The 12,709-nt window shown below is 56.7% G+C and overlaps 1 protein-coding gene across 1 annotated transcript in view; it reads left to right on the top strand.

Annotated features, from left to right (window-relative positions):
• The window catches only part of STK40 (serine/threonine kinase 40), a 39,059-nt gene extending 27,705 nt beyond the window's left edge, over positions 1–11,354 (top strand). The window contains exons 7-11 of the mRNA XM_033114357.1: positions 2,895–3,010; positions 6,753–6,897; positions 7,009–7,128; positions 7,555–7,639; positions 9,084–11,354. Coding sequence (XP_032970248.1) covers positions 2,895–3,010; positions 6,753–6,897; positions 7,009–7,128; positions 7,555–7,639; positions 9,084–9,302 — 685 coding nt within the window. The 3' untranslated portion in view covers positions 9,303–11,354. The remainder of the gene's footprint in view (positions 1–2,894; positions 3,011–6,752; positions 6,898–7,008; positions 7,129–7,554; positions 7,640–9,083) is intronic.
• The last annotated feature ends 1,355 nt before the right edge of the window (positions 11,355–12,709 follow it).

Genomic DNA, 12,709 nt, shown 5'->3' with positions numbered 1-12,709 from the left:
ATGTGCGTGTTTTCCTCGGGTTGCAGAGCACCAGTCCCTCATTCAGACCCTGCGTCTGGGCTGCACTCCTTTCATCGGATAATCCCCTTTTGTGTTGGAGCAGACAGAGGTTCTGGCCACCTCTCACTTGAGTCATGGATGTTCCGGAAGGGGGCAGGATGCCGTGGTACAGAGACACCCACCCTGAGCGCCACGGCCCGCTCTTCGTGTGTCTGCGGGCACATGCCTCTCGCCTCGGGCCTCAGAGTCGAGGGTCGGCCTGGACAAGCACCAGCTCCTTCCTGACCGTCAGACCAGGCCCTAACTCCAGCTGGAGAGGCAGGCAGACAAGCTGGCGGCCTTCGCCTACTCCTCAGAGCAGAATAGAATGCTCCCAGGGGAGGAAACAGGGAGAAGGTTTTGCGAGGCAGCTGCAGTGACAAGTTCACCCTGCTTTGGATAAAAGGCTAGGGTTGAAATCTGAAATCCCCTTTTGGGGTTATGTGAGGTTTGCTTTGGGTTCTTCTTCCTCCTTTCTTTTTGGGTAGGCAAGTTGCACACCAAGTTCCTAGAAAAGGAGAAAAACACTGTGGTAGCCCAAAGGGCCATAGCTAAAGAGTGACTCACTCAGAGCAGATCCTGCTGACACGGAGCTCCCTCCCTTCATCCCTCGCTGCCCTCACCCCCTCCTAGCAGGACGAGCCTGGGGGGTCTGGACTCCCAGGGATCTGTGCGCCACCCAGCCGACTTGGGCGGTGGTGGACTTGGGCGGTGGTGGCCGGGCAGGGGAACGTCGCCAAGCTTCAGGAGGTCTTGGAGCTGACTGTGTGGTTTCCTGTGGGAGAGACTCCAGGGTCCTTGGAGGGCAGGGCAGTGCAGGCCAAGTGGGCCCTGCTGCCCAGCCCTGCAGAGTCTCAGCCCATTTTCCTCCGCCCACCCCACCCCCCGCCCTGCCCCACACACAGAGGTTTGGCAAGCCCTGCCACAGAGTTGAGTGGAAAGGTTAGCCACACTGGCACATGCGCTCCATGGCCTGTGGTCACCATGTAGCACTTCTCTCCGGCTACCTCAAAGATGGTGTCTTTCCCAGGGTCTCCTGTTCATGGCCTCTGCCCACCACCTGAGGATGACACGCTAATCTGAGCTGGCAGTTAGTAATCAGTGACTAGGCCCTGGGATTAAGCTCTTACCTTGTTAAATCCTAACACAGTCCTGGGAGTTAGGTACTAATATTTCCCCTGTTTTACAGATAAGGAAATTAAGGTTTAGCAAGAGATTAAATAACATGCCCAAGACCACACCGCCAGGAAGTGGCAAAGCCGGGGTTGGAACCTGGGAATGTGACTCCCAAGCCCCCAGACTCTCCTGAGTGGTCCTCCTCCCAGTGTCTCGAGCCTCAGAGAACCCCTGCAAGACGCACTGCCCACTGCAGTGGCCATCTCTGAGCAGACAGAGGAAATGCAGTGCTTCTGCTCTGTGGGGACCTTGCGCATGAGAATCCTCAGGACAGTGACGCACACAGGTTGGAGCTGGAATAGTCCACTTCTTGACGCGCCCAGACCCTTGGCCGAGACCCTTGGCCTGCACTCTGGGGCTCCAGCTGCCCTGGGGGCCACCAGTCAGATTTCTGTGGCATCCGACAGGGCAGGCCTGTATGGAGAGGCAAGTCAACATTTCCATTTGGAATGCAGAGGACAGACTGGCCTTTGTTTTGCACCAAGCCCTATGCCAGCAGAATTCCCCGAGATAGCTGAAGGGCTCTGGGAGCCTCTTGGATGCAGCTTCTGGGGAATTCCACCCTCAGCCTCACATACTCCAGACTTCTGAGCTAACCCTCCTCTCCACCCTTGAGAGGTGACCTGAAGTCCCTTGTGTGACTTCCATTCCTGCCATCCTCCCTGGCTTCTCTGCCAGCCGACTGACACGGGAGCCGGGCAATGGCCCCTGCTCATCTGTGAGTAGAGGGGTACCCTTCCTCACTGACTTTCCTGGACCTCTGGGAGGGGGCCTGCCCGCCCCACCCCCACGTACAGAGGTGTGATGTGAGGCATCCTCTCGGGGCCACTTCCTTTTGCTCACATTGAGCCTCCTAAACAGGATTAGAGCGCAAAACTGCTCTCGGCCGTGACTGTCACATGGGGGCAGTCTGTGGTTTTCTTGGTCAGGGCAGAGTCTGAAGAGTCAGCTTTGCTGGAAAGGAAGGGAAAGTTAGGGGCTGGGCACTATCCAGGGACACAGTGGGCACCCAACCACTGTCAGTCCAGAGGGCAGCTCTGGGGTCAGACCCAGCTTTGAATCCTGCTCCACTGCTCACTAGCTGCGTGACCCTGAGCAAGTCCCGACGCTTCTCTGTACCTTCGTTGTATCATCTGTGAAATGGGGCCATGAGAGTCTCCCTCCTAGGCTGCTGTGAGGGGTGAAGGAAGACAGTCACGTCAGGCACTGAGGCCAAGGCCGACACTTGCTCAGTGCTCTGCACACATCAGCTTGTAGTACAGTCCGTGATGCGGATTGGTAGTGACAAGGGTGATGACGAGAGGGACCAGCAAAAGGGGACAAAAGTGCCACCCAAGCGTGGGCTCCAGAGCTCTGCTGGCCCCCCTTTTCCTCATGTGTAAATGAGGGAATTGAGCTCAGCCGGGGTGGCAGGTTCAGGGGAGCTCCTCTGAAACCCTCCCCTGGTCAGCATGACTCAGCTCCCTGTCCAGCTCAGCAGGTGGCAACCAGGGGTGACTAGTGAGTGTCGGCACCCAGGCACACCCCACACAACCGTGGGGAAGGAAGGCAGTGAGGGCCAGAGGAGCAGAAAGGACGGGGGCATGATTCCTGTGCTCCCTGGACAAGAGGTGAGGGCAGCAGGGGTACCCATCGGGACAGACGCCAAGGTGTGTTCACTCTGTGCCTCCCCCTCCCAGGACGCATCGGATAACCATCACCAACTTCTGCCTCGGGAAGCATCTCGTGAGCGAGGGGGACCTGCTGAAGGACCAGAGAGGGAGTCCCGCCTACATCAGTCCAGACGTGCTCAGCGGTACGTGCGGTGTGCCAGGCAGCGGGTCCGAGCCATCCCATAGCCAGACACTGCGGCCATTCGTTCATTCAGCAAACCCTATCTGTGGGCTTCAGGGGTGGCGCAAGCCAATACTGTCCCCTCAGGTACAAAACTGGGGTCTTAGGGAGGATGAAGACCATACTTGACACACCAGTGCATGTTTAATTACTCTCTGAGATTAGTGCTTGGGAGGAAAGATTTCTGTGAGTGTAACTATGAGGCACTTGCAGGACTTCCCCAAGGAAGTGACATTTGAGCTGTGATCGTAAGGACAAGTAGGACCACACTGGGGGGGGTGACCAGGTAGAGGGTGCGCAGCACATTTAAGGACCCAGCCAAAGGCCCGTGGCTGCTGCTCAGAAAGGGAGCCTGGTTCAAGGCCAGAGTGTTGGGCAGGGGCCAGAACACACAAGGCCTGACTGAGGCCTCACTGGGAAACGTCTTCCTTTATTTCAAGTGCAAAAGGAAGCCATTGAACAAACAGGTCTTCACTGAGTGTGCCATGATGAGATTTACATTTTGAAGACATCACTTCCTTTGTATGTTCATTCATTCGTTCCTTCATTCATTCTGCCAGTATTTACCTACAGAGGGCCTACCAGGTACTAGGCTCTGTTCTAGACACTTTGGATCCAGCAGTAACAGGCAGACAAAGATCCCTGCCTCTGTGGATCGTAAGCTGACACCCGTAATACACAAAATAAAGAAGTCAGTTATGTAATTATTAACTACCGATCATATTTCTAAGTACCAGGCACTATGCCAAGCACATAACATGCATTGTCTGTTTAAAATCACATAACTACCCTCTGAGGTAAATACTCGAAGTTCCTCTTTTACAGATTAGAAGACCGAGGCTCAGAGAGATCAAATCTCTTGTCCAAAGTCATAGCTAATAGTAAACCCAGGGCTGCCTCCTGCCCAAGCCCAGATTCTTGTTTCAACATAAGTTTTCTTTCTTTTCCTGCTTATCCTTTACCAAGTTGGGGTCCCTCCGTCCTGATCCCTTCGGGGACCAAGGACTTATATCGGCTACCATCCCTCCAACGCGGAGTTCTCAGGGTGGTCTCCATGGTGCGTTATCACCAGCACACACAGATGGTCCCCTCCTTGCAGTAGCAGAGCCAGCCCCTTCCCAGGGGAGCAGACTACTATAACTTGCCACCAGCATTTGTGGTGCCCTTGGAGACCTCCCCCAGCTGAGGCTTCTGCTGGAATGCCAGGCCTCTCCCAGGACTACCCCTGTGCAGAGGGTAGTGGTGCCACTCTCCAGGCCTGGGGGTTTTGGTTGGAGTCACCGCGACCTCTGCTGGAGGGATCTGAGTACCAGGGCTGCACCCCAACTCTCTGAGCACTGCTCCCAGCCCAACCTGGACACCCTCCATGAGAGTCCCCAAAGCATCCCTGCAGGTGACAGAAGTCAGGAGGATGAACCAGGTCTCCCTCAGCCCAGGTCTGAGGAATGCAGGCCTGGGGGTGGGCGGGCTGGCTCTGGTCAGGACTCGTCCTTAGCTACAGGGGCGAAGGCGGCCTCCATGTGCAGTCACTGCCTGCTCTGCCCAGGCCCCTCTCTCTGGTTCTCCCAGACTCATGCAGTCTTGCAGGATGAAACAAAGGAACCCACTGCACCAGAAAGAGACCTAGACTGGGAGCCAGACTCGCAGGCCTTGTTAATTAACCAACTATGGGACTTGACCTTCAACCCCGTTCTCTGAGCCTCAGCCTCATGGAAACAGCCCTGCCTCCCCACATTGTTAGGAGGATGAAGTGGGATGTTTAAGTACAAGTCCTGCACGTGGGTTCTGATCCCAGGTCTGCTACTTCATTTATTCTGTGTGCCAGAGCACAACCCTGGGCCTCGGGTGTGCAGCTGTGAAAAGGCAGTCGTGGCCTTTTTTTTAATAGTCTGGTTAATAACTGTGACCTTGAAAAAGTTACTGACCTCTCAGAGCCTCAATTTTCTCATCTATAAAGCTGGGATGATAATGGCCCCCACTTCATGCCCCTGTGGGAGTAAGTAAGGCCTTAACCTAGTGTCTGGCTCAGTAAACATTAGCTGGCATTATCATTACGAAAAGGAAAGCTTGAAGTTCAGTGTTCCCTCAGAAGCCACGGCTCAGGGAAAGGTTTAGAGCTCCTCTGAGAGCTCGTCTGCTGGAAGGAGCCATTCATCCCCCTCCACGTCAGGGCAGAGGTTCTGGTCCTTCCGTGGAGGCTGGCTGAGGCTGGCAGTGGCCCCTCCCTACTTGGCCCTGAGGTGCCATCTCGGGCATCTTGGGGGGACCACTTTCCAGATGGTACAGGAGCCGTACAGAGCTGAGAGCAATGGCCCTTTGGACTCTGTGTTGGTTACCCCACTTGGTGGAGCAGGATCTGGGAAAAAAGGTCAACTGCACAGGGTCCCCCAAGCTGCTTTTTGGCATTGGGGGTTGGAAAGGGCAAGGGCCATGCAGTCTTGGGGAAAGCTGAGCCAAAGCTCACTCCCCACGGCAGCCCTGCGAGGTTGGCATCTCATCCCATTTTAGAGATGAAGTAATAGGCTCGGTGAGGGAGGTCCCTGGTCCCTTCTGAAAGCGCAGGCCAACACTCCCACCCCAAAAGCTGCTTGACCTGCGGTGGGTCTGGTGAACCCTTCAGAACCAGTGTCCCCACCCCGGAAGCTTTGGGACCCAGAGGAGGGATCGTAGTTGTCTGGGAGCTGCCCCGTGCAGCAGCGGCTCTTCCACATGGAGAGCCAGCCAGGACACTGACCCGGGGACTGGGCAGGCAGGGCCTTTCGCAGCCTGATGGTGTTCTCATAGTCTATGTTGGGAGCAGGTCAGGCAGCAGCTGGCACGCGGGGGAGCTCTGCTGCTGATGGGTGAATGGATGGATTACCGTGAAAGTGGGAAGAGCAGGGCTTTTGCAGTCAGCTGTGTGACCCTGGACAAATTACATCCCAGGCCTCATTTTACTCTTTGGGAAAAGAGAAAATACCTAATTCATAGAGCTGCAGTGGAGAGTTAATGAGATAAAAGTGTTTCTTCCAGTGCTGTCACAAAGTGGGTATTTGTTTAAATGTCCTCTCCCTTCTGTTTGAAAGATACGGGAAATAGCACAGAGACATTACTAAACTGGATAGTCATTCATTTAGCAAGTATGAGGGCCCATGCTAGGCACCAGGCTCAGCAGTGAGCAAAGCAGACAGGCTCCCGCATCTGAGAACTTACCTGCCGGTGGGGGAGATGCAGACTAAACAAAGAAGGGGATATTTACAGCCTGTGCTCCGAGGGAATAGTGATGGGGGGGGCTGACTTGGCCGAGCGGGTTAGCTCTTTGTTCCACACTCACGTTGCCCACCTACTGTGAGCCTCTCTGCTGGGTGCTGGGGCTGTCAGAGCAGGCGCAGCACCCAGGAGCTCGCAGTCTGGCAGAACAGAGCTGGCGCTTTGAGGAGGAGACGCACCACAGGTGGGCCTGTGTGATCCTTTCTCTCCTCGGGGTCCCACCGAGGTGGGGCTACGTCCTGTGGAGTTGGGTCTCAGCCTGAGGAGCAGGGGAGGGATGAGCCGGTGTGGCTCGCTCTGGGAAGAAGGGGATCGGGGTGACCGGAAGTGAGGGTGGCAAGGTGGAGGGGGTCCCGAGGGGAGGATTTCAGGCAGGTAGCAGTGAACTGCGGGTGTCCCAGGCCATTGTCTCTCCTGGCCCTGTGCTGAGTGTGCACGTATCTGTGTGCCCACAGGCCGGCCGTACCGGGGCAAGCCGAGCGACATGTGGGCCCTGGGTGTGGTGCTGTTCACCATGCTGTACGGCCAGTTCCCCTTCTATGACAGCATCCCGCAGGAGCTCTTCCGGAAGATCAAGGCTGCTGAGTACACCATCCCTGAGTGAGTCCTGCCTTCCTGGGGAGGGGAGGGATGCCCAGAGTCCTGGGTCTGAGACCCAGCACCAGCCCGCCCGCCTGAGGCCTTGCCCTCATCCTCTCCCTCTCCCATCAGGGATGGACGCGTTTCTGAGAACACCGTGTGTCTCATCCGGAAACTGTTGGTCCTCGACCCCCAGCAGCGCCTGGCTGCTGCCGACGTCCTAGAGGCCCTCAGTGCCATCATTGCGTCATGGTAAGTGGGCAGGCACAGGGCTGGGTTCTGCCTGTCCGTAGGCACTGCCCATCCTATCCGGAAAAGCAGCCTGAGCTTGGGCCTTTTCTCCGAGACGTCCAGGTTTCCCCATGGGAAAGATGGGGAGGGTGCCCGTAGCACTCAGGGTCAAGCACCTCCTACTTCTCAGCCAATGCCAACGATGGATAGGCATGATCTCACTGAGTGCTTACCACAGCCAGTAAGGTATAAATTGTCCCCCATTATTGGATGAGAAAACTGAGGCTCGGAGCAGCAGAGTCGATCATGTCAGGAAAGGGCGGAGCTGGGACCAAACCCAGGTCTGTTGACTCCAGCCAAGTCTTCCAGCAGTGGGGAGTGGCCTTTCTGGGGAGCAGGGGCTGGGGGCTGCCTGCAGCCAGCCTGATGTGTCTGCCTCCCCTGCAGGCAGTCTCTGTCATCTCTGAGCGGGCCTTTGCAAGTGGTCCCTGACATCGACGACCAAATGAGCAACGCAGACAGCTCCCAGGAGGTGAGTTGGGAAGGGCAGACAGGCCATTACCCAAGTCCTGAGGGACCAGCCTTCAGGGAGGGCAGGCGGGGCAGGGCCTTCTCAGCTTTGTCCCCAGCTCTTGGAGTGGGAAAAGGAGACCCAAGTCGTCCCCTGAGCTGCATGGGGCCTGCCTCGTGTCTGGCTCAGTCGGCGGTTCTGTGGCCTGAGAGACAGAGGGCCGTGGGGCAGCTGAGGGGGAGGCCCCATAGCAGCGAGTGCTCACGGTGGCCCCGCCTGGCCCTCTCTCAGCTTCCTCTTCCTGCCCAACACTCTGCCATGTGTTGGCCCTTTAAACAGTCACTTTTCTCTGCCCCGCTGACTCACAGGTTTCTCTCTCAGCCTTCCTGCTTTTCATGTTTCAGATGATTCATTTTCTCCCAGTTTTCTCTGTTCCCCCTGTTCTCTGCAATGGAGAAAGTGCTGGGCCCAGGGTGGGAGCAGAGACCTGGGCTCTAGGCAGCAGCTAGTGGGTGATCTTAGGGTGCCCCCTGGAGGGCAGAGGTTGGCCAAGCCCTTGGGAGGGCTGTTGTAAGGAACTTCCCTCTCTGGCCCACCATGGAGTTCCACAGCAAGCGCTAGGCAGGTAGGACCAGGAGGCACCAGCCTGGGACCACAGCAGAGTCTTCTGGCCCTTGAGAAGAGAGAGTTCCAGGCTCTATCCCCCAGCTCCCACCCCTCCCAGGACTGTTCAGCAGCTAAAAGTGATCATCACAAGCTCGCAAGGAATGCTCACCCCAGAACATCTCATTCAATCCTTGTGGCCTGTGTTCTTATCCTCATTTCACAAGAGGAAACAGGTTCAGAGAGGTCAAATAATTTCCCCAAAGTCACACAGCTTGCAAGTATTGGAGCTGAGCCTTGAACCCAAGTCTGATTTCATAGCCCTGCTTTCTCAAACTTCTGCGGATTAGCCCAAGGACCTACACTTCAGTTTGTTACTGTCTGCCTGGGCCGCTCGAGGGAGCTCAGCATGGGGCAGAACCAGGGTCGCCCAGTGCTGAGCACCCTGCCCCGGGCCTCTCTTTCCTTTTCATACTTGACCTGCATTGCACCCCCCAGGGATCTCGAGAACCTCCGCAAGGGGAGATTACTGCCCCACTTCATAGGCAAGGAAGCAGGCTTCTGAGGTAGTGTAACCTCTCCCAGAGTCAGTGAGTAGGAAGGAGGGATCGGGCTCAGCTCACAGGTCTTTGCTTCCGCTGGAGACACACCCAAGGCAGCCGGCAGGGTGCCGTCCAGGTTGGTTGGAGGGCTTCTGGGACCCCGATCTGGACCACCCAGCTAGGTCGGGCCCAAGGGTGTGGTGCCTGGGGAGGGGGTGCTCTCGAGCCAGGCCATCTGACACTCACTGCCCTGCTCTTCTCTCTCCATGTCGGCCCCTCGCTCTCTGTTTGTCTCTGTCCCTCTCCCTCTGGCCTCCCAGGCTAAGGTGACAGAAGAGTGTTCCCAGTATGAGTTTGAGAACTACATGCGGCAGCAGCTGCTGCTGGCTGAGGAGAAGAGCTCCATCCACGAGGCGCGGAGCTGGGTGCCCAAGCGGCAGCTGGGTGGTGCCCCACTGGTGCGCCGGCTGGGCCACGACGCACAGCCCATGAACCCCTTGGACGCAGCCATCCTGGCGCAGCGCTGCCTGCGGAAATAGCAGCCTGAGGCCGGGCCACCAGCACCACCCGCCACCTCTTCCTGGCTCCCAGCCAACACCGGGCTGAGGGGCCAGGCCCTGGAGTGCTGAACTCTCTCCCAGGCTGCCACAGGGACCGGCAGGGACAGCCCAGGTCACACATGGGGTCAGCAGAGGTACCACGAAGCTACCTTTTGGAATGATTGCTTGATCGTTTGGTTTTTTAATCAGAGAAGCCTAGATAACTAATCTGCTTTTAATCATGACGTTTTAATCTACCTCTGTCTCTTCACCATGCTGTCTCTGGACTGAGTGAGAGGGAGGAGAAGGGAGCCCACCCAGCCACCCTGCCCCGGGCAGCTGCTCCCCACAGTCCAAATAAGCTGAAAGTGCAGCTCGCTGCTGGCTCCCAAAATGAATGCCCACCCCACAGTCAGTTTGCCTTCCTCCTTTCTGACCCCAGGCCCCTCAGTCCAAGCTTTGGAAAACCTTCACCTCATCTTAAGCGAAATTCAAATATATTTATTTTTATACTGAAACCAACTTCTCTCCCCATCTCTAGGTGGCTCGGCCCATGGCCACTCCCTGCTCCCAGCCTGGCTGGACAGCAGGGAGTCCACAGCCCACAGATGGGCCCCTTCCTCGCCCCCAGACTCAGAGGCCTCTTCTTGCCGGCCCCTCCCCCTCCAGCCTACCGGTCCCTCCTTGTTTCTGGTGACAGGAGGCCTTTCTCAGCTTGGTCCTTTCCCCCATCTCAGTAGCTTCTCTGAGGAGCTGGACACTCGCATTACCCTGCTTTCCTTGTCCACCCCTCACCGCGGTACTGAGGTAACGCTGACAGAGATGTGAAAGGGGCGCCCCGGGCTGGCCGTGAACAGGTGGGCCCTGCTTGCATGCCCTCTCGCTCTCCACACCCCACTCTGTGTTCAGAGAATTGTGGGGGCATCTCGCCGCCTGCCCTTGCCTCTCCCAGCAGAGCCCGGCCGGGGGCTGCAGGGTTCGTGGGGAGAATTATAGAGACTAGGGGCCCTGTCTGGCCTGAGAACAGCCCTGCTGCCCTTTTTGAGCCGAGATTTTGAAGTGGATGCCCGTCTTGCCAGAAATGCTGTTCTCACCAGAATGCCCTCCCACTCACTCTCCCTACTGGACTTAGCCCTGCCCAGTGCCATGCAAAGACCTTCCCCCGGCCTCCTCACGAGACCCCCTCGGAGAGACCAAGGCCAAGTGTGTCCCTCCAGGCACTCCTGGGCCCTCAGGCTGTTCCTGCCTGTCCTTGCTCCCCAGTGGGAAGGTGACCGAAGTCTGTGTGACCTTGTTTCCCAGTGTGAGCTGCCCTTTCCCCAAAAGCTGACTCACTGTGAGTGACTTGGGCAAGTTCCCAAACCTCCTTGTGCCTCAGTTTCCCCATCTGGAAAAAATGGGGCCACCTCTTGCCAGCAGTAGCAGGGCCGCCCAATGCCCCTTCCTCCCCTTGCCCTCATCCCAGCACTTGGGCGCCTCGTGCCTCTGCCTCAGTGGGTCTGAGGGAGCCCGCCTGAGCCCAGCACTTCACACCCCTGAGCACCAAGCTCTGCCTCTGTCAGCTGTATGCATGGCAGCTGAGAGCTGGGTCTCGTGCTGTGGGGTCGGGGGTCACCCTCTTTTCTATATTTATTTCAAAAAGAAGTCTCCTAAGGGAGTAGAAATACAGTCCAGCCGAGGGCTCCCAGCCCCTGTGACTGTCCTCCTGTGAGGGGCTCAGCTGGCCCCTTGCCCAGCAGGCTCCCCAGACCCTCCGGGCCTGCTTGCCACGTGTGGTCTTTCTCCTCCTTTTCAAAGCAATATTCTCCAGGTCTGCAGAGTCCTGTCAGACAGAGGTCCCTTCCAAGGTCAACCCACGTGTCTGATTACATTTCTAGCAAAGGAAATGAGAGGAGGTTGGGTCTGCCCTCACTGGGTGTCACACGCTGAGAGAAGTCCAATTGTAAAGAAACAAAACAAAAAATCACAAAAAAGTTTGTATAAAGACATATTTTTGTACTACATGGGGACTCTTCCTGCATGTCAGCAATAAACTTCCTGATCTGGAGCCACTGTGGCCTGTATGTCTGCCGTTCTTGCCCCCCTCACCTGCGTCTCCATCTCTGCCACCAGCCTGGTCTCCCTCCCATCCAGGGAGTCAGGACAGAATTCCTGCAGCTCTTGGCTCTACCACCAGGTGCACTGGATAGGTGCCCCCCCCCCACCTGCCACCACCCCCCCACCCCCAGGCAGCCAGCCAGCCAGCTTGAATGGAGGAGGGGACCAGAACTACCCAGCATTCTCCCAGACCAGCTGCTACAGGCAGAGTATGAAGTCTCTTTCTCTGCCAAGCCCCCATCGTGGGTGGGGGAACCTAGCTCGACAGAGTGTCCCTGTGTCCCCATGCCCATCCAGGGAAGCTGGAGTAAGAAGGGTCAGGCCAGGTCCTTTCCTGAACCACCCGCTCCTTCCCTCCCCTCATAGGAAGCCAAGGGGCTTCCTTCCTTTCTTATTTCCTTCCTTCCTTCGCCTAAGTTTAGACTTTGCAGATTGAGCATTCGCGCGCAATGAAGCTAGAGGTAGGTTGGCCCCTCCCCCAGCACACCACAGGGCCCAGGCAGGCCCACCTGTGTTTAGGAAGCCCCACACAGGCCCAGGTCACGGAAGGAGCCGAGATCCATGCAGGAGGAGCACCTTCCCAGGCAAGTATCCACACAGCCAGAGGGAGTGGCCCTGGTGCTCTGCAAACACTTCAGGACAGGCCCCAGACCCCTCATCCCTACCTTCACCCCACATCCCACACCCACCCCATCTTCCTGGCCACTCCCGAATTGATAGGAAGTTTGCTCATTTCATCTGGATCATACTTCATCTGGTGAGCTGTCCTGGATGCAGCCCCAGAAGGGACCCTTGCTCCCAGCCCAGCACGGCCACACTCCAGCTGTCACCCCCGGGCCTCATCTCCCTTTTCAGCCTCCCTCCTGTCCCCCTACTTGATTAGCCTCTGTTCTGTGCACAGGTGTCTCCTAGGCACCTCTACGTGTTGGGCTTATATTCAGAAATACTTGACAGCAAGCTACCTGCGGGCAGGGACTCTGCTGTGCTCGCTCTTGTATCCTCAGCACCTAGAGCTGTTGTTTACTGAGCTAAACTTCTTAGGTCGCTCTCTACCTGTTTTTATTGTGCACTTTGGAAGCGAAGGGGAAAGTACCCGACAGGTGGGTGTGATCAATAGCCTCCTATGCTTCTGAGAAGTTAGATAAGAACTAAGCAGTTTCCATCAATTGTGGCCACCGCCTTTATCATCCAGTATCCTCAGGGAAGCAGTTTCAGAGAGAAGCCAGGTAAGGTGTGAAGCTACCTAAAGTGGGAAAGGACGTAAGGAAATGGAGTCGTTCTTGGTGGCTGAGTTGTTCAGGCTGTGATTT

This window comes from Rhinolophus ferrumequinum, chromosome 9 (genome assembly GCF_004115265.2).
Source record: "Rhinolophus ferrumequinum isolate MPI-CBG mRhiFer1 chromosome 9, mRhiFer1_v1.p, whole genome shotgun sequence".
Taxonomy (NCBI): Eukaryota; Metazoa; Chordata; class Mammalia; order Chiroptera; family Rhinolophidae; genus Rhinolophus; species Rhinolophus ferrumequinum.
This window is presented reverse-complemented; position numbering and strand designations above follow the sequence as displayed.